This window comes from Rattus norvegicus, chromosome 20, assembly GCF_036323735.1.
Source record: "Rattus norvegicus strain BN/NHsdMcwi chromosome 20, GRCr8, whole genome shotgun sequence".
NCBI lineage: Eukaryota > Metazoa > Chordata > Mammalia > Rodentia > Muridae > Rattus > Rattus norvegicus.
The window spans coordinates 30,162,796-30,189,067 of record NC_086038.1 but is presented as its reverse complement, the minus strand read 5'-3'; the positions used below and the strand labels follow the sequence as shown (position 1 = coordinate 30,189,067).

General features: G+C 48.0%; 2 protein-coding genes across 5 annotated transcripts; both read right to left on the bottom strand.

The window, feature by feature from the left end:
- Positions 1-828: 828 nt before the first annotated feature.
- On the bottom strand, positions 829-8,190 carry Tysnd1 (trypsin like peroxisomal matrix peptidase 1). 2 transcript variants are annotated; one of them, NM_001108932.1, is made up of 4 exons: positions 6,782-8,008; positions 5,249-5,379; positions 3,920-4,105; positions 2,290-3,058 (listed from the first exon to the last, which is right to left on the bottom strand). In NM_001108932.1, the coding sequence occupies exons 1-4, from the start codon at positions 7,948-7,950 to the stop codon at positions 2,841-2,843; spliced, it is 1,704 nt and encodes a 567-aa protein (NP_001102402.1). In that variant the 5' UTR covers positions 7,951-8,008; the 3' UTR covers positions 2,290-2,840. The 2 variants fall into 2 exon arrangements, with proteins under 2 accessions (XP_038954828.1, NP_001102402.1); XM_039098900.2 differs by lacking the exon at positions 3,920-4,105 and having other exon boundaries at positions 829-3,058; positions 6,782-8,190.
- Positions 8,191-10,349: 2,159 nt separating this feature from the next.
- Positions 10,350-22,758, bottom strand: Sar1a (secretion associated, Ras related GTPase 1A). Of its 3 annotated transcripts, XM_006256450.3 has the most exons (8): positions 22,636-22,753; positions 22,161-22,190; positions 18,140-18,213; positions 17,911-18,030; positions 17,467-17,532; positions 16,598-16,701; positions 13,920-14,051; positions 10,350-12,357 (listed from the first exon to the last, which is right to left on the bottom strand). In XM_006256450.3, exons 3-8 carry the CDS (start codon positions 18,195-18,197, stop codon positions 12,241-12,243), a joined length of 597 nt encoding a protein of 198 aa, XP_006256512.1. In that variant the 5' UTR covers positions 18,198-18,213; positions 22,161-22,190; positions 22,636-22,753; the 3' UTR covers positions 10,350-12,240. The 3 variants fall into 3 exon arrangements, with proteins under 3 accessions (XP_006256512.1, NP_001007740.1, XP_006256513.1); NM_001007739.1 differs by lacking the exon at positions 22,161-22,190 and having other exon boundaries at positions 22,636-22,758; XM_006256451.4 differs by lacking the exon at positions 22,161-22,190 and having other exon boundaries at positions 22,570-22,739.
- Positions 22,759-26,272: the final 3,514 nt, after the last annotated feature.

Below are 26,272 nucleotides of genomic sequence, written 5' to 3'. Positions count from 1 at the left end.
AACAGCTTATGTCACTGAACAGAAACAACAGGCTTTCCATACCTCATGTTCATTTCCGGTTTTGAAAGATCAGTTTCAATAATCTGCTCCTTGCTTATGGAGACACTGGGGCTCCCTCAGGGGGACTTGAGTAACGTCACTCCACTCAACTAATAAAGCAGAGGAACTGAGCCTTGAACAGAGGCCAGGACCACAGCCTTGAAGCCAGACAATCTCTAGGCAGGAAAGGAATCGTCCCTAAGGAACCACAGAGCAGGCAGTCTCCTTGGTGGTGTCTGCTATAAGAGAAACTGTCTGGGCACTTGCCGTGTAACATGCGACGGAGAGATAGACGGAGACGCTTCAACCTGCTGAGGACCTGGAGCTTGGGAAAGTTCAGGAAGGCTTCCAGACTGGAGGAGCCAGGCATCAGCATGGATGAAAGAATCCAACCGGTAGGCTGTGAAGGGAGGGTTCCAAAAGTCTGGAAATTCGAGAGAGTTGCAAGGAGGCATGGCAGGTATTATGGTCTGGGTGTCAGGTTGACAAGCGGTGGGGTTGTGATGGTTAAGCTTGAAGGTCGTCTTGACTGGATTAACAGATGCTCAGGAAATGAGCAGAGTTGTGCGGGATGTGACTCAGAGAGCAGCTCTAGAGAGCTGGCAGATCCAATCTTTGGACATTGCAATACCATTAACATCTTGGAAATTCATATGCAAGACCATGGAATCAGGTTACCAACCCCCTTCTCCCCTGTAGACCAGGGAGATAGCTCAGTGATTAAAGCCCTTGCCTCCCAAACAGAACTGAACTTGGATTCCCAGCACCCACATAAAGGCAAGTACGAAGTTGGCCAGTGGTAGCACATGCCTTTAATCCCAGCACTCAGGAAACAGAGGCAAGTGGCTCTCTGTGAGTTCAAGGCCAGCCTGGTCTCAAAAAGTCCAGGACAGTCAGGGTTGTGTTACAGAGAAATCTTGTCTCAGAATGTGAGGACACACACACACACACACACACACACACACACACACACACACACGCACACGCACATGGCAAGTACGGTAACTTGTGTACAATCCAGCACCGTGGAGGCGGGGTCATGCCTGGGGTCATATCCCTGGCTCCTTTCCCTGTATGCAGTGGTGTGGACTGCTCTGTTCCACATAGCCTTTTCCTCTATGATAGATGGATACACCTAAAACTGACTTTACACAAGGCATTCTGCCGTCATGATGAGAAAATTAACATAGCCTGTCAGAGCCTGCTTCCCCTACCTCTAAGGACTGTCTCAAAGCTTGAAAGGCAAGAGTTTCTTACTCTTGTGTACATGTGTGCAGGATGCACAGGCACACGTATCGGGGCTCTGAGGATAACTCGGTGGGGTTAGTTCTCTCTTTCCACCCTTATATTGCTTCTAGAAATTGGACTCAGGTCATTAGGCCTCTCCCATCTTGCCAGCCCCTCAAAGGCTTTCTGGTAGTTACCAACACCTTATTCCCAAACAGAATACTTAATCCAGGACAGGGTCTCTGTAGGCACCCCTCTGTCATGCCTCACCGTCTTTAAAACCAGAAATCAGGGCTCATCACCTGACAAGGGACTTTGTCTTTGAATTTGTGGATGCCTAAAGCAGCAAGAAGACCCCCAATCAGTGGCCAGAATACAGACACACCCCACCTCAATCCATATCATGGTGTGTATGTGTGCTTGTTTCCAACAGACAGGGTCTCACTATGTAGTCCTAACTGGTCTGGGACTTGGTATACAAATTAGGCTGGCCTCTTAACTCAGAGAACTCCTGCCTTTACCTCCTAAATCCTGATCCTCCTGCCTTCGTTCACCTAGTGTCAGCCGTGCAGGCATGGGCTTCCGCACTCGGTGCTGAGGATCGAACCCACAGCTCTGTGCTTTTTATGCAATCATTCTGTCAACAGAGCCACATTTGCAGCCCCCGGGCACTTCCGGTTGCTGTTGTTGCTTTGGTGTTTTCTGTGACACAGGGGATCCAGCAAGTGATCCAGCACCAGCCTACACCCGCAGTCCTCTTCAGTCACTTTGGCCCCCCTCTATCCACACCTAGGGCCCATTTTGGACTTCGCACACCAAGGGCATTCTGCACACACCCACTGCCAGCCCTTTCTAGGACCCACATGTCCAGGCATGAAGGATGAGTACAGCTTTGGGCCAGGCTGGCAGACAACCACAGGGAGATGAAACCTAGTGGGAGCCCAAGCGAAAGAGAGTGTTTCCCTGCCAGGTCCTGGCATGTTCCCCACTGTGCGTTTAAGGAAAAGTGGCTGATAGCTAGATAGAAGTGAGGCCATTCAAATTGTTTATTCCCTAGCTCTGACTGCACACACCACCTACAGGTCGCCAAGTCCCAGGCTCAAAAACGAAGGCACTGTGTCAGAGTTAAGGCCCAGGTGGCTCTCAGGGATTTGCCTACATATCACTATGGCAACGGGAAAACACTCCTGTTACTGACCACTAGGACTCTGGGCTTCCACGCAGAGTTCTCTGAGTACAGAGTACCAGGCAAGAGCCCTTGGCTGTAGTGTAACCATTTTGGGTAGCCAGGGGTTATGAGGCACAGAAATGCCAAACCGGTACCTACCCAAAGGATAGAACCCCCAGAAGGACGACGGCATTGCTGAGTCTAATTCTGGGAAACGATGGGATAGGCTCAAGAAAGCACCCCAAAGTTGATCAGGGACCCACAGTTGCACAGAAGTTTGCTCATGTAGGTGAAGACGAGGAGGGGGCTTGGGCTGTCCCGGCAGATGACTTAGATGTCACAGCTGCCACACCAACACACTTCCCATGGCATAGAGTGGTCTACTTTCTTCCAGGGAGGCACAGTCTCAGAGCTTGCTCCGGGGGGCTTCCGGCAGGGGCCGCTGCAGCCGCCACACGACCCTGACAGGCTCAGTGGTGTGGTCCAGCTCTCTGAGGCCACACAGGTCACCAGTCTGACTGTACTGCTTCAGGGCCGGCTGGAGCACGGTGATGGGGATGCTGAAGTTCAGGTGTGGGTAGGTGGCCCCCGTGTTGTTGTCCCGAGTGTTGCTAGCAACAATGCCTGTTGGGGAGAAAACAATGGTGCATTGGTGCAGGAAGAACCTTCTCCTTGAGAGAGGCTTGGAAATATGAACCTCAGCTGAGAAAATGTCCCATCACATTGGCCTGTGCTGGATTTTCTTGATTGATGGGGAGGGCCCTGCCCATTGTGGGTGGAGCCATCCCTGGACTGGTGGTCCTGGGTGCTATAAGGAAGCAGGCTGAGCAAGCCGTGGGGAGCAGGCCAGTGAGCAGCACCCCTCCATGGCCTCTGCATCAGCTCCTGCCTCAAGTTCTTGTCCTTACTCTGATGATGGGACTGTGATGTGGCAGTATAAACAGAATAAGCCCTCCCCTCCCCAGGTGGCTTTGGATTGTGGTGATCACGACAGCAGACACTCTAAGCAAGAAGCTGGCACGGGATCTTTTTTTTTTTAAAGAGCATCTTAAGGTTAAAGGGTTGGCTCAGTGGTTAAAAGCACACATTTACTCTTGCCGAGGACACAGTTTTGATTCCCTCATGGCGGTTCCCAACTACCAGTAGCTCTCTAGTTCTAAGGGATCTGAATGCCTTTTCTGACCTTCATGACTAGGCATGACACTAACCCAGCCCATTAGATTTCATAATCTAAATGAGATTTAGTGGCTTATTTAAGGTCACGGCAGTGGCCAGTACCAGGGGAGGGCCACCAGCCTAGCTCCTCCCCTCTCCCAGATGAGCATCCTGCTGCCTCAGAGGCAGATTGGCTGAAAACTTCAACTAGCTAAAGGAGAGCACAAGGCCCACTGTCATCCCCAGAGGGCCTCCCAAGATGGCAGGCAGGCTACCACAGGCAGGACCAAGGCTCTGGCAACGAGACTGGGTGAGAAAGGAGCTAGTTACCCAAGAGGTCCCCCGAGCGTGTAGAGAAGAGAGGTCCTCCGCTAGAGCCGCCATGCACGGCACAGGTGGTCTGTAGCATCACTGGGGCATCATCCACATGCACCACGGCCGACAGGATGCCTGAGGTCACTGAGGGCCCGCAGGCCTGGCCAAACACGCCAAAGCCCACCACGCTGACAGGCTCGCCTGCCAGAGAGGGTTCGAAAGAAGCTGTGAGCCTCCACTCTATGCCCACTCGTGTCCTACCCTCTCCAAAGGTCTAGCCCTCCTCCCTGAGATCCAGCTCATCCCCTCACACACCCCTAGGCATCTTCCCAGGAACCCTGCAGAGAGATTAAGAATTCGATGTGTTCCCAGTTGCATGTGCCCAATCAGTATTCTGGGGCATCAGGCAGGCCCCCGTCCCCCACTCCTTTACTAAATGGGGTAGTTACTGTTAAGGCTCTTGTCACCTGGCTAACACATGTAATCAATATCCATCTCTCTCTGGGATCTGATCTCTTGGTGAAGACATGGTGATGCCCAGCTCCCTTCTCCAAGTGCTGCCAAGGAACAGACACCTCTCACCTAGTCCTCACCACACCAAAAGGTGCAGCAGCCCCATCTAAGCAAAGGGCAAACTGAGATGCGTGTGTGTGTGTGCGCATGTGTGCGTGTGTGTGCATGTGTGCATGTGTGTGTGCATGTGTGTGTGTGCATGTGTATGTGCGTGTGTATGTGTGCATGTGTGTGTGAAGTAAGAATGTAAGAACACCAGTGGCAGAGGATAGATGCTACTCCAGAGGCCCCCTCTCTCGTCACCATCTGAAATGGATTACTTGGGGCTGGAGATGTAACTCAGTCAGTGGGGTGCTTGCCTATCATGCACAAACCCTGGGTTGGATCCCCCGTACCCCATCAACAAGTGTGATAGCACATTTCTAATCCAAGAAGAGGCAGGAGGATGAGAAGTTCATGGTTAGCCTTGGCCATCTGGGGTGTTTACTGCCTGCTTGGGCTACTTAGGACCCTGTCTCAAAATATAAAAAATAAATCTGAATCCTGCCACCCAAATTATGGCACCGGAGTTCCCAAGGCCCAGGCCCCCATGTCACCCTGCTTCAGGCCCTCGATAAGGTGTCCACACTTGGCCCAGCACCTGGAGTGTTAATGATTGATACACAGGGAAGTCTAAGAACCCCAGACCGCACCCGAGTTTCCAACTCCCTTGCTTGGCAGGCTTTGCCTATGCCTGCCTGCTGGGTATTGGGTCTGGCATGATTAGTGTCAACACCAACTCCTGCCTGGGGTCCAGCCTGGCCCCCCATCCCTCCAGAGCCCGTCCTTTACCTTCATGGAAGTGCTCAGCTGGGACAGGCACGGGGACACCATTCAGTTCCTCTTCCAGGCTCACCACCGCTATGTCATATGGAGAGGTCTCCTGAGTGGCAAATACCACTCGTCCCCAGATTGCCACATTCCTGGGGACAGAGGAAACAAGTGACAAGCTAGTCTTCTGTTGCATTAGCACTGGGGAAAGAGCATTATGGGGGTCAAGTCATGGAATGGGCAGGTGGTGATGCTACCTTTGGATCCTAACACTTGAGAGGCAGAGGCAGGTCGGTCTCTGTGAGTTCTGGGCCAGCCAGAGCATACTGAGAGTCTGTCTTATTTGAGAGAGGGAGAGAGAGAAGGTGTGTGTGTGTGTGTCTGATGGACTGAAGTCAGAATAGGGGTACAGGTATGAGCCTTGGAACCTACACTTAACCAGATGTGATTCACAAACACAGCACTCTTCTATGCAAAGCTGGATATGCCTTACCATAACCTAGTGAGGGCTATGAGCAGGCCTTGTTGATGCTTGTGGACACTGTCTCACCTCTCCCTCTGAAACCTACAAACAAGGCACTGGTATTATCCCCTTTAGGTGGTGCAGCTGAGGCTCAGAGAGGCTAAGCAGCCTTCCTAAAGGTCACAGTGGGAACAGCAAGGAGCTAGGACAAGCCTAACAAAACTCTCCCCTGTACTGCTTCATTCCTGGGCAGGCATGGGGGGGAAGAGACTTCTTTTTGAGACAGAGTCTCTTCTGTCCAGAAATTCACTATGTAGACAAGACACCAGGACACCTACTACCAAGTCTTCAGGGTAGCTGCCTCCAGAAAAAACTGGTGATGTCCCTAAGACCAGCAGTCATGAGGAGAGGGAGAAGTTGGGGGGAGGTAGAGGGATCACCACAGGCAATTCTTGTTCTCACTGGGAAACTCTAACTGTTCAGTTTGCTGTCTGTGGGGATTCTGGCAAAGCTGGGCTTCATTCGAAGACAGGGCTAACCCTGTTCAGAAAGGCCTAGGCTGACAGACAAGGACTAAGCTTAAAGCCAAGGTGCTCCTTGGTCCTAAGTTAAGAATCTGGGGCTATAGAGGACACAGAACCACAGACAACTATGCCAGGAAGCCAAGGCCACTGGCCTACAGCCAGAGCAAGAAAAGGAGGGCAAAGGTGTTTCTCTCTACAGAGGAAATAAGTTGACTGTCTAAAGTCCATGCCTAGCTGAACTCTGGGGTCGCTCACATCCACCTGCGTGGATCCAAGCCCTGTGCTCTACATAGCAGACCTTGCTTCATCTTTAGGTGGCCAGGCACTAAGGGAGCCCTCACTGGGTAGGGCCACATCACTTCAGGGCATTCGTTTATCACTTACAGGGTTGAAGAGTTTTAATGGGGCCTAAACTGCCAAAAAAGTTTCAGGCTAGCGCCTGGCAGTTTGCTCAAGTTTCACTGGGCCCTCCCAAGAGGTCCAAATCCCCTCACCGGAGTCCTGGTTGTCAAAAATGAACCAAGGTCTCTAACACTGGGGTCTGGTGAGGGCAGTTCTGGGCTTTACCTGGGTGTAGCTGAGTGTACCAAGACCCTGGCTGTTTCCCGGGGTGCCACATGACGGCAGGTCACCACCAGGCGAGGCGCCACAGCCACTCCGGAGCCCCACACGGCACCACACTCCACCAGCACCGCCGCGGCTGCCCACGAGGATCCGAGATCTCGTAGGGACAGGCCCCTTGGCGCGCCCACTTCGGGTGGCAGCAGCGCGGACAGAGAGGTGGAGTCCGGATGCAGGCGAGAGAGAGCCGAGCGAGCAACCTGAAGCAGAGGGGCAGCGGCGCACAGCAACGTGAGGCCCACCCACTCGCGGGCCTTCCAGCATAGAGGCGCGGCCACCAGAGCCACCAGCGCGCCCGCAGGTCGGGCCGCGAACACTCCGCCGCCTTCTGTGCCCGGCAGGCAGCGCGCGTCGGTGAGCAACAGCGGACCGGCCGCGTTGCTGAGCACGCCCCGGCTCAGCGTGTTGAGGAAGATGTCCGGGCAGAAGGCACCGAACGGAGAGCCACAAGCCAGCAGCGGTGCGCCCTTGGCCACGGCCCCGAGCGGTGCCACGGTCACCGCCGGCCCGCGCCTCTCCTCGGCCGCCGCGCCCCGCTGCACCCGCAGGAGGGCGAACCAGCCGAGCGCGCGCAGCTGATCCTCCTCCTCCTCCTCTGACACCGCGTCGTCGGGCGCCGAGCTCACGAAGTGCCATTGATCCGCCGCTTCGGCCCCGAAGAGCCGCGCGAAGTGCGAGCGGAAGGCCGGGCAGCTGAGCAGCAACAGCAGCTGCGCCGGCCGCGGAGGCTGCAGAGGCCGCGCGCGGGCCCGGCTCGGGGCACCGGGTTCGAGGCCCAGGCTTGCGCACTGAGGCGTGCACAGCCCTGGAAGTTCCTGGTCCGCGCGGCCGGCGGGGCTGGCAGCCGTGGGTCCCCACTGCACGTGGAGGCGCAGGTCATCGCTGCAACTGTCGCCCGGTAGGAAGGCGGCTCCCGTTTGGGTCAAAGCCGCGCTACCAGTTCTGAGGAAGGGGGTGAAAATGCCCCCGTGGCACAGCACCAGGCCTGGGCTGCGGCTCAGGATCACCCCGCTGCAGCTCCACGAGCCCGCATCGGGCTGTCCTGCTCGCGAGGCGCTCACTACGCAACCCGCCTGCTCTGCCACTCTCAAAGACGGTCCCCATTGCCGTCCCATGGCTTCTCCAAGACGTCGCACAATGGCTGTCACCTCAGGGCGACTGGCGCAAACTCTGACTCAAGCCTCCTCGCGGAGCCCGATTGGCTAAGCCCCAAGCGACCGCCCCTATTGGCTGGGCACAACGCCGAGTCCCGATTGGCTACTGATGCTAATCCTCCTTTCCCGGCCCTCTTTATCCAACCTAGGACCCTTGGTTTAGGGGCGCGGAGTCGAGGGGTGGTGAAAAGAAACCTGGGCTACAGACGACACCGGGAGACCAACAAAGGCGACACCCCCTAATCGAATCTCGTACTTGGCCTGGACCCCACAGCCCCTGCACAGATTTAAGCAACCTCCGTCCCTGACAGTGGGACAATATGGGCCAAGGGAACCCTTGTTTGATTCTATATATCCATTCATACATACATACATACATACATACATACATACATACATACATACATACATACATACATACATACATACATACATACGTTTATTCTGGATTTTCGAGATAAGGTTTTTCTGCGTGGTCCTGAAACTCGATCTGTAGACCAGGCTAGCCTTGAACTCAGGGATCCACTTGTCTCCACCTCCCAAACCTTGGGATCAAAGGCTCGAGCCACCAAGCCCCGCTTTTATTAAAAAAAAATAAAATAAAATTTAAACCCTACAACAATCCACTAGGGGGCAGACTACTCACAAAATTATTCCCAGGACAGTTAACTAAAATTCCCACAATACATAGCTTTTAGAATTGTTTTTGAGACAACGTGCCACTTTTTGGCCCACACTGGCATCGAACTTTGGCAACCCTTCTGCCTACAGCCTCCCTAGAGTCCAAGGGTTACAGTTTTACTTTACCCATGGGTAAAATTATTTAACCATGTATACTTCCAAGCATGCGTATTTCACATGACATTTCTAACCACTCAGGATTTATATTAGATCGGGAGTAAATACTTAGAAAAGTCTAGATTGGAATAGTTCAGGTTTTGTGGGCAATAAAATCTTCACCTCCAAATACTCAGCATATACCCCAGTCTCATAAACTTGAGTTTCATACACAACTCCTATCTCAAAATTGTGCTCCTCCACCATTTACAAGTGTAAAAAATCAAGACTAGAGAGGAGGGCTCAACAGTTATGAGCTGTTCCTGCTTTTACCGTGGACCCTAGTTTGGTTCCTAGTACCACATGGTACCTTACAGTTGATTGTAATTACAGCTCCAGGATACCTAATACTGTCTTCTGGCATCTGCTGACTCATGACTCAGGCAGGCAAACACACATACACTTAGATACTATAAAGGAGGTCCTCACTTTCCAAATTATGTCCGACAGGTGAGCAATAACAGGTATGTTTGGAGAAACTTCATAAACCTCCCCAAAGTATGCTTTGAATCACTAAAATAGGTATTAACAGTGAGATTTCTAGCATACTGTGAAAAAAAACCCATTTGTTTTGTTTCATAACTTCTCGTAATGAAATTAACACTGGTGTTGCTTTCCCAGCCATCACACCTATTGCTTCCAGTGCTCCTGTGTCACAAACCTACCTGAAAAGGGAAAACAGTGGCTGGAGGTGGGGGAGGGAGGCAGGGGGCAGAAATAAAGTGGCCTTCTCAGAGCAGGCAGTCCTGGTTTGCAGACACAGATGACCACAAAGTCTACCTTCCCCAACTTCCTGGCAATTAAGACTCTAGAATCCAATAATTGTCCCTTGATGCCCTTCAAGCCTCCAGTCCTGTTCCTTATCAAGTTATCTGTTTAGGGCTGGTCACAGTATAGATATCCCAAGTCAGCCATCAGCATCTAATGTTAAAGCCCTCAGAACTAGACTCTGACTCTCGGGTCCCTCTGTCCCCAGCAAACACTCTTTGCCCACAGAACCAGTCTCCTTCCCCTGTAAAGGTGACCTCAGGGCACATCCAGCATGTTGTGTTTTGGATTTTGTTCTGTCTTCTGGTGCTTTTTTTTTTCCCCAGAGCTGAGGACTGAACCCAGGGCCTTGCACTTGCTAGGCAAGTGCTCTACCACTGAGCTGAATCCCCAACCTCTGGTGCTTTCTATAAGCAACAATAATGTAAATGTGAAATCAGACTTCTGTTTTGCCAAGTATGGCTCACTCGGGATATTGGATGATTCTGCTAGCTAGTATGTGCAAGCAGTCATTAGCACTGTTGCAAAGATGACCAAAAACCTCAGGCATGATCCAAGATGCTCAAACAGTACTGCATTTGCTATTAGTTCCCAGCCGTTTTCCCTTTGCCTTTTATCCGGGTAGCAATTCAAGACTCACAGTCTCTGCAAATGTTCCTCCCTGTATGTAAGGGAGAATTTTTGTTTTTCTTCCCAGCATTTTGTATTCACTCAGAGCAAATCAGTGGAAAAAAAAAAAAAAAAAAAGAGGCAAGTTCATTTTAGCTTTTTATTAAAATGCTTAGGATACAGACTGACCTTCTTTTGTAAATGACAGTTTTACGTTTGCTGAAACAGGACACGTGCACTCTGATAAACAGAATGAAGTCTCAGTTCATTGGAGCCCCTGGTCAAGGCCCTGGCCCTCAGGTGGAGTTGCACTCACTGCAGCAACCTCTTGGCCAGTTTATGGAAGATGGTGCTCTGTGCAGCATGAAGCAGACTGGTGCCACTTTTCAGCCATCTCTTTCTCCAGTGGCTAGAATAAACCACTTTCACAAAGAGCCACCCTGGACAGGGTCCATCCAGTCTTCTAGGTTGTTTCCGAGCAATTAGGGACAAACGAGAAAGACAAATGAGGAACCCAACACCGAGGCCATCACACCTGTCATGTGCCTGGACAGACATGTGGACAGTCTTTAGCCAAGGCAATGAAGGGCACACCCTACCTACCCAGCTCACTCAAGGCTTTAACAAAGGCCCCTCCGCACTGACAGTTCTCATTCCAGCTGTCCGTCGGTGAAGGCAACACATGCAGTTTGCAGACAGACACCCCACCGAGCCTCTGCATTGGGGACCTGGCAGTGTAACAGAACACTGTCCCATGAACTCAGTGCTCAAAACTAAAACGTGATAAGTCACTCCCCGGTGTGCTCCTACCTTCTCTACCCTCACGCTGGACATGAGTCTGACAGAAAACAGCAGCAGCATAATTTCCACTTACGAACGTACTCACACGGTGCATTAGAGGAAATCAGAATCAAGACACCCTCCTGTCTGCAGACCGTCTCATCCACTCCACGGGTACAATACAAAGTTAACATCAGGAAAATTCAACCTCACACACAGCAGCAAGACAAGCAAATGCTATATATAAAAGTCCTGTTCATGGTCCTCACAGCCGCTGCTGCCCCCACACTAGCACTCGCTGCTGCCAGGCCACCTGGGTTTGCTCTGTTATTTCTGAAGAAAACACAAGAGCCCCTCAGAGTTTTTCCTAGGTTCCCTCATTGCTTCCAGATCAGATGGGTAGCATCTCACAGAATCTAGAGCCTTAAGCTGCTGATTTTGCCCTGCATCCTGTTCAGAACCGTCCCTCTAGCGTATGTTCAAAAGCATCAGAGTCACACCCCCAGCACAGGGTCTACATGAGAGATGTCCTTAATTCCCTCATGAGGCAAAAGTCACTTCTTATATCTACAGTGAAAAAAGGAAGGTGCTACACAGAGAGATGAAATTCCACAACAGTATAAAAGCAAAGCCTGCTGAAACCGGTAACTGCAAATGAAGTTGACAACGTGATCATGACACTTTACCCACTCCAGATGATGGTGGAGACCATGGCGGGTAAGCCAAGGCTGTCCTCTCCCCGCCTGTGCTCAGGCACCACCTTCAACAGGCAGTCACACAGCGAAGCTCTGGCCTCCATCGCGCTATCTGTTCATAATTTTATGAAATATCTAAATTTCATTTACTAGTTTAAAAAAAAAAAAAGAATAGAAAATCTGGACCAAGTAAATTGTGAACTCAAAAAGTTAGAGAAGGGATACCAATTACATTAACAACACTTTCTTTAAAAAATAGAATCACTTTCTTTTGAAATCAACCAGTGGTGAGACATGTTTTTCTTCTCGGGTGTCCCATGATGGCACCCAGCTTTCCCTGGCAAATGCTGCCAGCCCCGTCCCGGCACACTGCCCGGCAGCAGCCGCAGGCAGTGTGGAGAAGAGCACATGTCACCACTGGGCAATGAGCGTAGACAGATGCGTGGCTTCTCAATGCCATACATGGTTGGAGAGCTTTCCTTGTTCTATTAGAAAAGTCCATGAGGAAGCTGTGAATAGGATCAGTCCAGAAGTAAAACTCTTTATTTTCACTGTCCAAACATCAGTCAATATACTGGGAAAGCCAGCGGAAACCCTCGCCGTAGCCTTGCCTCTTGAGCACACTGCACATGAACACTTCCATGGGGCGGGCGTTCAGCTCCTTCAGAGTCACATTCCCCTAAGGGAGGCAAAACCCAGAAAGGTCTGTCAGGACCTCCATATTCAGTAGCACAAACCCACACAGACCTGAGCTCTGATCTCCAGCACCACAGAGGAAGCCAGGCACGATGGCCCACACCCGAACTTCCAGTGCTGAGAGTAGAGACAGGTGGATGCCTGAAGCTCTCAGGTCAGTCAACTTAGCCCAATAAATGAGTGCCAGAGCTGACCTCGGGCCTCTGCATACATGAACAAGTATGTACATACACACTAAGTACCTGGCTTTATTTCTGTATTTTCTCTCTCATCAGCCTGCCTTTCTAGACCAGAGCCTCCCTGGTCTAGATATAGTATAGACAGCTGGGCACACTGATATAGGATATCCCACTTCTATTCTGCTTTTATTATACTTTGCCATGCAGTCCTGAACAAAGTACTGTTCCTTCATTTGCAAAATAAAATTAAAGAGTTTCACTTCTATCAGCAAGAGGCACTAGGATAACCAAATGCTTTTATCGTAATACCTGAAAAAGCATATATAATACTTTTTAGGGCTGGAGAGATGGCTCAGCGGTTAAGAGCGCTGACTGCTCTTCTAGAGGTCCTGAGTGAGTTCAATTCCCAGCAACCACATGGTGGCTCACAACCATCTGTAATGGGATCCAATGCCCCCTTCTGGTATGTCTGAAGATAGCTACAGTGTACTTATATATAATAAATAAATCTTTAAATGTATATATGGATGTCTGTGGCAATGTACAGGAGAATGCAGTGCTCGTGGAGGCCGTGGGCATCCCTGGAGCTGGAGTTACAAGTGGTTGGGAGCTGCCCAATATGGATGCTAAGAACCAAGCCACCTCCTCAGCCCCAGAAACTTCTTTAAGTGGATTGAAGTCAGATACGCTGGCACTTGCCTTCAATCCCAGCACTGAGGAGGCAGAGACCAGCATATCTCTGAGTCTGAGGCCAGTCTGGTCTACACAGACCTTGTCTCAAAAAATAAGTAAATACTAGCATCACATGGTGGCTAAGAAGCATCTGTCAAACACCAATGCCAGGGTGAGCAGCACCACCCCGACACCATGGGCATCGCAGTATGCATGGTACACAGTCACACGCAAGCGAACACACAGACATAAAAAATATTGAAAGAAGACTGCCTTTTGTAACACACCTTCATTTACTGGATACAGAAGACAGATAAAGAGGGCAGGCGTATGGCTGAGGAGTACAGTAATTACTTAGCACAAAGGCCTGCGCTCAAGGCTTTCTTTGTATCACTGGGAAGGAAAGAAGAAGAAAGGAAGAGAGGAAGGAGGAAGGAAATGGCTAAGGAAACACCCGAGAAAACACTCACACTCAAGAAGAGATACTGTCGGGGCTGGGGATTTAGCTCAGTGGTAGAGCGCTCGCCTAGCATGCGCAAGGCCCTGAGTTCGGTCCCCAGCTCCGAAAAAAAAAAAAAAAAAAAAAAAAGAGATACTGTCTCAAAACACACATACACACACACACAAAGAGAACACAGCCATGCTTAGGTAACATGGATAGCCTCTTCATATGTCCCGAGGACTTCCTGCTTACCTTTCCTGTGGTTTGCCCATAGAGCCCAAATATTTCACGGAGTTTTTCTTCACTGATTGCATCTGTCCTGTCAATTTTGTTTCCCAAGATAAGGATTGGCACGTTGGATATTGTCTCATCAGTCATTAAAGCCTAGGGATAGAATTAAAAACACAAACCCAAGTGAGCAACTTATGACATGAACGAACAGAACTAATAGAATCCAACTTCCACGGGCTTCCTAAGGCAACATGACGGCTCATCTTGGCATTAAGCGCTGAGCAGAGCACAGAACTGAAAAGCCTCGGCATGTTAACAAACCTGGGTAAAAGCAGAATACAGCAGGTGACTGATGTCACAAGGAACTGGGACAGAAAGTCCACACTAGCATGTTCAGGGAAGCAGGACAACCCACACTGGAACAAAACCGTAGCCAAGAGGTGGAACTGAAACCAGGCTCCATGGGAAGGGCAAAGCTCAGTAAGTGTAAACAAACCAAACAGCGGCAGCGCGCACACAGTGCAAGACTTCAGAGAGCCACGCAGTGCCGCCTGACTGATTAAGACATTTACACGGATGGGCAGTAACAGAGCAGAGGTGATAGCAACTGACACCCAGGTCACAGTGTCAGTCTGAAAATCTAAGTAAGCTCCACTATGTCCTAAAGAATGTGGACCCAAGGGCTGGAGAGATGGCTCAGAGGTTAAGAGCACCGACTCCTCTTCCAGAGGTCCTGAGTTCAAATCCCAGCAACCACATGATGGCTCACAACCATCTGTAATGGGATCTGATCCCTTTTCTGGTGTGCCTGAAGACATCTACAGTGTACTTATGTATAATAAATAAATATTTAAAAAAAAAAAAAAAAAGAATGTGGACCCAAGTCAGCAATTCTACACGTTCAGAACAGGGATTGGACAAACAGTGTTTATGTGCAGGGCTTGCCTAGGAGTCGATCTACTAACTCCAACTGAATGGACTGTGCAAGAAGGGCTCCAGGAAGAAGTGAATTGGGTGTCTAACAATATTTCAAGAAGGAAACAAAGCTGAGGAGTGAGTGGCAAGTTCCCTCGTATTACAATGCATGGCAGGGTAGCAGGAGGATCTACGATTTACAGGTTTCCAGGTCATGTCCAGGGTGGTGGAGAGGAACAATCCAGATGGCTTCATTCTGGGAGGGACCACCTGGTAGACAGCACTGTCTCCTCTTGTGAGACTGGGGCTCAGCAGGTGTGGATGAGAGATCCCAACTGGAGCCATTCCCATGCAGAAGAAGATGGAGGAAGCGAAGACCCTCGGGAATACCTCCATTTAGCACTAAGCAGAAAACCAAGTACTAGAGCTAACACTAGCTGGGCATGTGGTACATTCTTGTAATCTCAGTATTTAGGAGACTAAGAAGACCAGGCTGAGCTACATACCAAGACCCTGTCTCAAAAAAACAAACAAACAAAAAAACCCAATAAACAAACAAAAAACCTTCAAAAACAAATCAATAAAACAAAAATTAAAAATCAAGAGTATAAAATAGGGGATAGGGAGACAGCATTGGGGAGAAGAGCACTAGTGCTGCTCTTCCAGAGGACCCGGGTTCATTTCCCAGCACCCCATTACCTGTCTGTAATTCCAGTTTCAGGAGACCTGACACCTCCACACAGATATACATGCAGACAAAACACTGATGCATAGTAAAAAGAAAGGAAAGTGGAGCTGGAGAGATGGCTCTGGGTTTGTTTTTTTCTTTTTCTTTTTCTTTATTTGGCTCAGTGGTTTAAGAGCACTGGCTGTTCTTCCAAAGGACTGGGTTCAATTCCAAGCACACACATGGCAGCCCACTACTGTCTGCAACTCCAATTCAAAGGGTCCTGACACCCTCACACCAATGCACATAAAATAAAATTAGATAAATTTAAAAAGAAAGAAGTTAGCCCCACACAAAATAAGACCTAAGCATTTGAAACATACATTTTAAAAAAAGGCAAAAACATGAGATAGGTTCAAACTGCAAGAAGAGTAAAAGAAACTCACACATGAGAGAAAGGCACTGGAGAAAGGGCTAAGTGACTAAGAACACTTGCTCTTGAAAAAGACTGAGGGTCAGATCTCAGCACCCACACAGCAGCTCATAGTCTTCTGTAACTCCAGTTCCATGGGATACCACACCTTCTGGCCTCCATGAGCACCGGCATGCATGCGGTGCACAGACAGACAGACATGCAAATACTCATACACATAAACATTTAAAGAAAACTTAAAAAGATGAGATATAAGGGGGAGGAATAGGCATCATAAGGCAATACTAGACAAAGTCTAACAAAGGAGGAACCCAAAGTGAATAAAAAAAAAGCCTGAAGAAGGCTAGCAGACTATACAGCCTGTCATATGACTCTAGGAGAATGATTCAAAAACACAAAAACTCAGGATTGGAGAGACAGTATGGCAGTTAAAAGTACTGGCTTGGGGGTTGGGGATTTGGCTCAGTGGTAGAGCGCTTGCCTAGCAAGCGCAAGGCCATGGGTTCGGTCCCCAGCTCCGGAAAAAAGAAAAGAAAAAAACAAAACAAAACAAAACAAAAAAAACCCCATATCTTAGATAAAGGTATTTTCTTCAAGGATTCTGATCACATTAAGTATTGGTACTATTGAGTTTGTATTTCAGGGTAAGACAGGAAGAAAAGATATATAAAAATATAAACCTACATTAAGTTCAACTTTGGATTCCATGAGACGAGAATGATCTGCACAGTCCACCAGAAAAACTATTCCATTAATTGCTGGGAGGTAATTTTTCCAAACCCGACGTGCTGAAAGACAAAACTTGTAGATCAGCGAGAGTACTGGTGACAGTGAATAACCACTGGTCCATAAAAGGAGACTTGCTGAGCTCACCAGGGTCCGACTCTAGCAGTTAGAGCAAGAGGATGCATGCTGATGGCCTGTGAGCCAAACTTGAGTCTTGAAAACTTTGAGTTTCTGCCTTCCTTGACAAATGTAGACCTAGCAACTCCACACCCACGTTAATACAATGACTGTCCCCTTTGCTAACACTGCCAAAATCTCCACCACTTCCAATGCTTAAATGTAGAAAATAAGAACTGACCAGTTTGGGCCCTAAAGCTAGGAACTTTGTAACCTCCAAGTTAAAAGCTAATGATACAGCTGTTGTACTGCAATGGCAGTTCCTAGAGGCAGTGAGTAAGTGTGCTGACAGACATATGAGTGCTGAGGCCTGGTAGGCACCAGACACTCGGGCCACGCGCTCAGGTTCAGCGTTTAGCCACTGTCTTTTGTGTGTCACTGTTCTAGACTGGGTCCCGCAATGTGTAGCCTGGGCTGGCCTTGATCTGTCCTTCCTTCTGCTCCTGCTCAAGCCCTAGGTGCTGAAATTACACATCTGTACCAACCTGGACACAATGGCCCACAACCATCTATAATGGGATCTGATGCCCTCTACAGGCAGGCAGTTGGAGCACTCATACATAAAATAAATAAATCCTTAAAAAAAAAAAGGTTCTTGGCACATTGCTTCCCAGCAGTGTCTCACAAAACATCATCACCAAGTCTCTTACCTTGCTCGTGCCCACCAAGATCAAAAGTGGTGAAAGTCATTCCAGCAATCGTCAGTTCTTCTGAAGCTGAAAGTGTCAAAAAGGGGGAGAGAAATAAACTTCCAGTCAAAGGGCCAAGTGCTAGTACTGAGACCAATAATGCAAACATAATCACGTTTTCACTGTGTAACGACAAGGATACAATATGAAAATATACTTAACCTTAAAAAGCCTCAATTTCCCCTTTCTCCAAGCTTCCTGCTTAAGATCAAGTATGGGAGTTGTGTCTCATCACAGAACTGGTCAGAAAGTCAGTGACAAGTCCCAGGGATGCAGAGTAGGTGAGCTGAGTGTGTCTACAGTGACTTGCTTCCAGAACCTCAGTTAGTAAAACCCCGTCAACTGGGGACCCACCCTCATGCATGACACTGACCATCAGAAGGTCACCTGGCACCTGCAACTTACTGGGATGGAGTGTTGGTACGTGCTGGCCTAGTCTGTCATCTTTCAGCATGTGAAGAAGAGTGGTTTTGCCCGCATTGTCCAAACCTAAGAATACAAGTTTTCCAGATTTCTTGTAGAGTCCTGTAAGAGAAAAGAATGTCTTAAATGTTCTTCCTACCAAAGGCGAGTTAGATACAAACTGAGGAAACATAGTTGCAACCTGTACTGTGTTTCATGAAAATGGCTTTACCTAGGAACTGAAGCACACTGCTGAAGCCATTGTAGATCCACTCAAAGATGAAAGACATTATTGATGCTTACAACCTGTGCAAAACATGAATGTAACATTAGCTTTCTGCATGTGTTATTCTCGGACCTTGTCACATGTTCACAGACCTGAGATCTCTAAAGTAGGAAAGCAAAGTGTGGGGGCTAGAGACATGTTTCAGCAGTTAACAACATTTGCTGCTCTTATAGAATCAAAGCCCAGCTTTGACTCTGAGCACCCACGTGGTAGTTAACCCACAACTGTCTGTTGCAGTTCCAAGGGAATCCAACACTCTCTTCTAGCCTCTGTGGTAAACATATATGTACGCAAGCAAAACACTCACACATAAAATAAAAAGCAATGTTGCAAAGCCAACTAATCTTCATTCTTGAGACAAGGATTTTGTAGCCTCTAGGACTCTCACATCTGCAAATTCAGATACTCATAGAACTAGGAGTTACAGACACACCGTCCTCTTTTCCTGGGAGATGCACTCCTCCAGGCAGCTGCCCATTCACTGCTGCCTACTAGTTGGTAACATCCTAGGAATTCAGTATATTTAATGATCAGAATCAAGCTGGGCAGTGGTGGCACATGCCTTTAATCCCAGCACTTGGGAGGCAGAATCTCTTAGTTTGAGGCTACACAGGAGAGTGTTCCAGGACAGCCAGGGCCACACAGAAGAAAGTATGTCTTGAAAAAAATTAAAAGGCTGAATGAAAAAGCCAAACAGATGTACTGAGCAGAAACCATAAGAGCAGGGTGTAATGACATGTCCATGGAATCCCAGCACTTAGGAGACAGAGGCAGGGAATATTTGACCAGCCTGGTCCACACAATGAGTCCTAGGCCACTGGGATTCTGTCTTAAAACAAGAGAACCAAAACAGAACCATGAAGAGTTCATTAACCTGAATAAAAAGTTTATTAAGCTGCTCTGTACAGCTCCAAAAAGGACACACCAAGTCTATCGACTGGACTGGTTTGGTTGACTCCATTGACCAATATCCTTAACCATTTTGCAGATATTTCAACTTGTGAAAAGATCTACAGAAACATAAAGGAATAAAAACGTCTATAAGGGGTCTGGGGATTTGGCTCAGTGGTAGAGCGCTTGCCTAGCAAGCACACGGCCCTGGGTTTGGTCCCCAGCTCCGAAAAAAAGAAAGAAAAAAAAAGTCTATAATACAATCTAGTACATATCCATTTTACAAATTCTTAATTTCTTAAGAACAGTAATATAGCAGTATCCTATTTGTTTCTTTTGAAAGAGACCTGGTCTAAACCATGCAGCACCAAGGACTGCTCCCAGTGTGTCTTGACCAGCACGGACACCAAAACCACTTTTCCTATTTCCTATAGGCTTAGGGGAAAAATGTATGACTCAAAGCCACTGAGAACTCTAGTTAAGAATACTGAGGAATCCAGGGGTTGGGGATTTGGCTCAGTGGTAGAGCGCTTGCCTAGGAAGCACAAGGCCCTGGGTTCGGTCCCCAGCTCCGAAAAAAAGAACCAAAAAAAAAAAAAAAAATACTGAGGAATCCTAAGACTCACAAAGACCCATTTCCTGGTCACACTGAATTTCTTTATCAGTAGCTCCGTTTATCACAGAAAGGAGAAATTGCTACTTTCTCAACAAGACAAAACTTTACAGAAAATGCAGCAACTACAACTAGATAGAACTTTCATGAACAATAACTGGAGGAAATGGGACTCAGTAGATATGTATGTATACACATTTGCATACATGTGTGCCTTCTTATCTTTTAAGAGACAGGATCCTGCTGTGTTGCCCAGACTGCCTTCAAACTCCAGGGCTTTAAGCTATCCATATGCCTCAGCATCCTGAAGAGCTACTATGCAGCCTGGTCTGTATTTTTCAAAGATGCTAAATGAAAAGCAAACGATTCAATTATTGGGAGTTTTATCTGTAAACTTCCTCATGCTTACTCCATTTAAGAACAAAATTTGGGTGGATGTACAGACAGAAAACTGGCACACAAAACACATTTGCATGTTAAGTAATAGCCAGGAAGGGTAGTATACACTTGTAATCTTACCACTCAAGAGGCTCAAGAAGAAAGATCACAAGTTCACAGGCCAACCTCAGCTACATAGGGAATTGAAGGCCAACTTAAGCTACACACCAAAACCTGCCTCCCACCCCCCAAAAAGCTGGAGCCTCAGCTACACAGTGAATTGAAGCCAGCCTGGATATCATGAGATCCCATCACCAAAAAATAAATAAATGAATGAATAAAAGTTCTCATGGAGGGAGGCTGGGAGCATGGCTTAGTGCTAGGGGAGGGGTATGTAGCCAAAATGCACGGCCTGGGTTTGACTCTTGGCACTGACGAACCCACACAGCTTTATCTAGAAACTTACCACTTAAAGAAGCCCAGTAACAAATACATATGTAAGTTCAAGTTTCCTGAGTAAATCTTCTACAGTCCATCTAGCCAGATACCCTCTCTCACTCTTCCAGGAGAAACCCAGCTTATCTTTAACAGGCTGTGGCCTACTGTGGCCAATCTCACACCCAGCACTTCTAAATTCATGTGTACTGGCTTGCTGCCAACAGTACAGCGCGGTAATTTTTTTTTAACCACATCTTTTTAGAAGTACTCCCAAGCATGGGAGTGAAAACTTTAATCACAGGACTTGAGGCTGAGGCAGGAAGGTGAGCTTTGGTTTGTGGCAGCCTCACCTGTACATTAAGTTCCAAGCCAATCTGGGCTACACAGAGACACACTATTTCAAAAAACAAAGAAAAGCAAATATTCTCAGCCTGGTTAATTCTACAAATTTGACACTTTAGGGAATTGCTTCTAAAGTGGTAACTGAATTACTTTAATTTTCCAACTTATTTTCCTTCCCAGTTCTTGTTTTAAAAGCCCTATAAATTCTGCCAAAATGAGAAGGAAAAATATTAGAATGAACTCTTCAATGATGTTAAAAAGTAGTACTCCTATCAAACCAGGAGTTGGGCTGTATGTACTGTGGCCCAAAGTTGGCCTTGCTTACGCTGTCCGTGAGAAAATTCATCCATCAGCAACCTTAGAATCTACACAGTACCAGCATATATACCTCATCTCATCCTCTCACCAGCTCTACAGAGTTTAACAAGATGAAGATATGACACTCTTTAGGCTATCTGTCTTGTTCAAGACTGTGTGGACAAAAGCATCAGTTCCCAAAGCCATGAGAGATGTCTCAAAGATTCAGAGTACCAAGTGCACTTCCAGAGGACCTGGGTTCAATTCCCAGCACCCAGATGATAGCTCAAAACTGTCTGTAACTCCAGTTCTAGGGGATCCACACAGACACACATGCAGGCAAAACAACAATTCACATCAAATAATGTATTTAAAAAGAAAAGCCTCTCACCTAAAACCAAAGCCTTATTTCTGTTAATATTAAATCCCGGGGTTGGGGATTTAGCTCAGTGGTAGAGCGCTTGCCTAGGAAGCGCAAGGCCCTGGGTTCAATCCCCAGCTCCGAAAAAAAGAACCAAAAAAAAAAAAAAAAAAAAAAATCCCAATCACAAAACTTCCGAAAAGGTAAAGGGGAGCCTTCTTCTCTAACCTACCACCTACACAGACGATAATCTTAACAACACACTTTTCAGAGGGTATTTTTACCGAAGAACACTATCATCTATGGGATGTTAAGAACAACATTAAAACTAACAACACTATTCATGAATCTTGAAGTAAAGACCGTGCAAATATCAAGACTGTCGGAAACATATGAGATAAGTCCCAGAAAGACCATCAGGCAATAAATACGTACTCTTAAACGTTTTTACTCCCAATGAACCTGGAGTATAAGGCAGCTGGCTATTAACTAAAAAAGTACGTAGCTGCAAGATGAATGTCAAAGATCAGCTTTCTGCTAATTCACCTTAAACCTCCCTTCTCAACCTGAGCAGACGGAGCCCAAGTCCTGACGAAACACCCAAGTAAGGGAGGGTACTGAGAAAGGGTATTTGGTACCATTCTCACCTGGGCAAAAATGATGAAGAAAACATTCATCTACGATAATCGCCCAAGGAGGAATTTTTCCATGCACAGGAGAAAGAAAAAAGGGAGGGGGGTTGTTGGTGGAAGGAGCGAACACCGGGTTCCAGACAGGGCATCGGATACCCAGAGGCTGAACGTGGGGCTCGAGGGCCCACTCGCTACCTCGTGGCCCACAGGTCTGCAGAACCCAAGGATGAGTGCCAGAGATCCAGCTACCCTCGCCGAGGAACCAGCCTCCTCCGCCACGGAGGCCACGAAGCCGTCCCAAAAACCCGAACGCCGCCACGCCACCCCGCAGCTGAGGCCCGTCCCCGCCCAGAGCCGGCCCGCGGAACCGCCTGCGTGTCACTGCCCCCCCACCCAGCCCCTCCACGGCAGCCCCCGCCCCGACCTTCGCTGCGGCCCGCCCCGGTTCGGCTGCCCCACCGCCGCCTCCTCCGCTTGGGCCCCGACTCACGGCCCGAGGGGCTCCTCCGGCGGTGGCTGGCGGCGCGACCCTCCCTCAGAGCACACAGACCAGCAGTACCCGGGACCGCCAGCTACGCGCCGGATGTACGTCACGCCCCTCCCTGAGACTTCCGGGCACGCACTTGCCCCGCCCCTCCTAAGCGTCACGCTGTTCGGGCCTGCGGGCGCCGCCCTAACAGCCACTCAGGCCGCGAAGAGGCGGGCCCAAGATGTGACGTATGCTCCGAGTGAGGCCCCGCCCTCTCCGAGTAGGCTCTCCTGCTGCGGAAGACGTGGCAATGCCTGTCAGGCGGTCTGTGCTTCTGTCCCCAACTTAAGCAGCTACTTCAGCCCGGGCTTCCGATCTCAGTACGTTTTCAGACGCATCCCGGATGTCAGAAGCGGCGGTTGCCAGATATAGGTAGTCTAGGACAGTAGAATTGACTTTGGTGACCTCAACCTAGGTGGATGCCACCTAGTCATTGTTTTAAAACGTTTTCCTTGCCTAGGGATAGTGTCTCCATTTTTTAAACTTTCTAAATAAAAGCGACAAGAGTTTAATGAGCAATTTTGGGCAGTACCCTGAGTACTTGGGATCCTTCATCTAATTTAACCCTCACTATGTACTGATAGCCCCACTGAACAAAGCAATAAAGTGGGGTTTGCAGAATAGCTCATCAGGTAAAGGCACTGGTTTGCTGCCTGTATAAGACAAGGCTCTCAGAGGAACTAGAGCTGGCCCAGCATTGTAATGCACACCTTTAATCCCAGCCCTTGGGAAGCTAAGTTATATAGATCGCTGAGTTCCAGGCCAGCCAGAGTTACATAGGGATACCCTGTCTTAAACAAACAAACAAATAAATAAATAAGGAATCGAGATAGAATAATTATATATGTGCAATTTTTTAAAAAATTTATTTATGAGTGTTTTGTTTACATGGACGTCTGTACCACATGCATGCTTTGAGATCAAAAAAGGGTGTCAGATCGTCCTGGCACAGGAGTTACAGACCATGGTGGGACTATAGTGACCATGTCTGTGCTGAGAATTGAACCAGGTCCTCTGGAAGATCATCCAGTGCTCTTAACTGCTCAGCCCTTCTCCAACCCCAATATTCATATATAACTAAGAGGCTTTATTAGAGTGGCTTACAGGCTGCGGTCTGAGTGGTTCAACAATTGGTTGTTTCCCAGTGGAAAGCCAAGAGTTGGGTAATCATTCAGACCACCAGACTAATAGTCTCAGCAGTCCCAACTGATGCTGGGAATCTAGGGAACTACTACCTAGCCAGGGGTCTTCAGTCTTAATTGGAATCCCAAAGAAGTAGGTTCTAATATCAATGAAGGGAAACCTCAGCAATAGACCAGGTGAACTTGCCAGTGAGAGTGAGAGTAAACAGGCAACAAAAACAAAAACAAAACAGGCAAAAGCTTCCTTCTTCCCTGTCCTTTCATGTGGGCTCCCACTCAAAAGTGTGGCCCAGATTTAGAGTGAGTCTTTCCACCTCGTATGATCCAATAAAGAAAAACCACAGGTTGGAGCGATGGCTCAGCGGTTAAGAGCACTGACTGCTCTACCAGAGATCAGAGTTCAAATCCCACAACCACATGGTGGCTCACAACCATCTGTAATGAGATCCGATGCCCTCTTCTGGTGTGTCTGAAGACAGCTACACTGTGCTTGTATACATAAAATAAATAAATGGATGTAGGCAAAACATCCATAGACACAATTAAGGTAATTTTAAAAATCAAAGACAATACAGCAAGGGATATCGGAATGCAGCTACATTCCAGCACTCAGAAGGCAGGGGCAGGAGAACCTCTGAATTCTGAGGGTAGTTTGGCTTACATTAATGCTGGTGAAGAGATACAGCCCGGCCCTGCACCAGTAGCCCAAGGGGCTCCTTTCCCCATTCCACTCAAGTGAAGACAGACACTTGATTGCATTGCAGAAGAAGCAGAGAGAAGCAAAGTTAGCTAGTTTATTAAACAGACCTAAGAAAGGGTGCGTGCTTTAGAAGGTTCTCAACCTTCCTAATGCTTCAATCCTTTAACACGGTTCCTCAGGTTGTGGTAACCTGTGACCTCCCCACTCCCCAACCATAAAATCATTTTCACTGCTACTTCCTACCCGTAATTTGGATGTTCTGAATAATATAAATATCTGGTATTTCTGATGATCTTGGGTAACCCAGTGACAGGGTCAACTGACTCCCGGAGGAGTCATGATCCACAGGTTAGAACTTCTGCTTTAGACTTAAGTTTGAGAAGATAGGTGGTGGGTATTTGTTAATTTAGGAAAAGGAGAGTACAGAAGTGTATGTGTGTGTGTGTGTGTCTGTGTGTGTGTTTAAGAGCACTATGGTTGTGGCTCACAACCATGTAGTGGGATCTGATGCCCTCTTCCGGTGTCTCTGAAGACAGCGACAATGTACTCACATACATAAAATAAATAAAAAATCTTTTTTTAAAGATTGATTTTTTTTATTTTATGTACATGAGTACACAGCAGCTTAACTGCCTGCAGACACACCAGAAGAGGGCATCAGATCCATTACAGATGGTTGTGAGCTACCATGTGGTTGCTGGGAATTGAACTCAGGACCTCTGGAAGAGCAGTCAGAGCTCTTAACCACTGAGCCATCTCTCCAGCCCTCAAAAATGTTTTTAATTGAAAGAAATTAATACTGTCTAAGCAAAGGTATGGCAGTTATTAGGAGGAACAGAAGCCATTTAAGGGTCTGTTATTTGTGAAGAACGATATCCCAGACTCAAACAGTATCCAACAGCAAAGAGGGTTTATTCTGTAGAGAACCCGCATGCAGGGTTCCACCATACGTCAGGATGGAAGACCTCTGGAGATGTGGACTTTGCAGGGTCGATTTAAAGCCTGTTAGCCCTTGATTGGTTGGTTCTATTGCCCCTGGGTATGGGTGCCTTTGTGACTAGTTAAGGCTCTGGAGGATTTGGGAAACTTTTGCTGATTAACTATACTTGGCTCAGCCTAGGTTGTGATGCAGCTTCCTGACTGGCTCCCTGTGAGGGGTGGATTTTCCTGGAATTGACTTGGACTCTTCCAGTTGTGGGAAACAAAAACAGGTCTAGTCTCCCAAACTGTCAGTTGGCAGCCTGTCACGGAGTAAGCCTGACTCTGGCTAACTCAGTCCTCTCAACCAGAGTTAAAAAGCACAAAAGAAATGATAGCCTTAATGCTAGAAATCAGAGAATCTCATGATGAAGCCTTTGATTTGGGCCTTAGATGAGAGTCTCATTATGAAGAGTGGCCCTGGAACTTGATATAAAGGCCAGGCTGGCTTCGAACTCAGAAATCCATCTGCCTCTGCCTCCAAAGGGCTAAGACTAAAGCTGTGTGCCACCATGCCCTTCTAAAGAAAAAAATGTAAGATTTTATCTTTTAGTTGTTTGCGCACTTGAATACAGTATCTTCAGACACTAGAAGAGAGTAGCATTGTCTCCTACAGGTGGAGTCACAGGTGGTGGTCGTCATCTGATGTAGGTGCTGGGAACGGGGCTCAGGCCCTCTGGAAGAGCAGCAAGTAAGCTCTGAGCCATCTCTTCAGGCTCTAGAATCATTTCTGAGACAGGGTTTGACTATCTTCAAGTTGTCCTTGAAGTCACTTTTT

Bases quoted from the DNA above. Each gene is read 5' to 3' on its own strand.
- Tysnd1 (NM_001108932.1), bottom strand. From the start codon at position 7,950: ATGGGACGGCAATGGGGACCGTCTTTGAGAGTGGCAGAGCAGGCGGGT. The intron at 5,380-6,781 runs GTAAAGCCCAGA...CTCTGTCCCCAG, and splicing joins GTACACTCAGCTACACCCAG to GAATGTGGCAATCTGGGGAC. The intron at 4,106-5,248 runs GTAAAGGACGGG...CCTCTCTGGCAG, and splicing joins AGCTGAGCACTTCCATGAAG to GCGAGCCTGTCAGCGTGGTG.
- Sar1a (NM_001007739.1), bottom strand. From the start codon at position 18,197: ATGTCTTTCATCTTTGAGTGGATCTACAATGGCTTCAGCAGTGTGCTT. The intron at 18,031-18,139 runs GTAAAGCCATTT...TTTCTCTTACAG, and splicing joins CAGTGTGCTTCAGTTCCTAG to GACTCTACAAGAAATCTGGA. The intron at 12,358-13,919 runs GTAAGCAGGAAG...TGCCTCCCTTAG, and splicing joins ATGGGCAAACCACAGGAAAG to GGGAATGTGACTCTGAAGGA.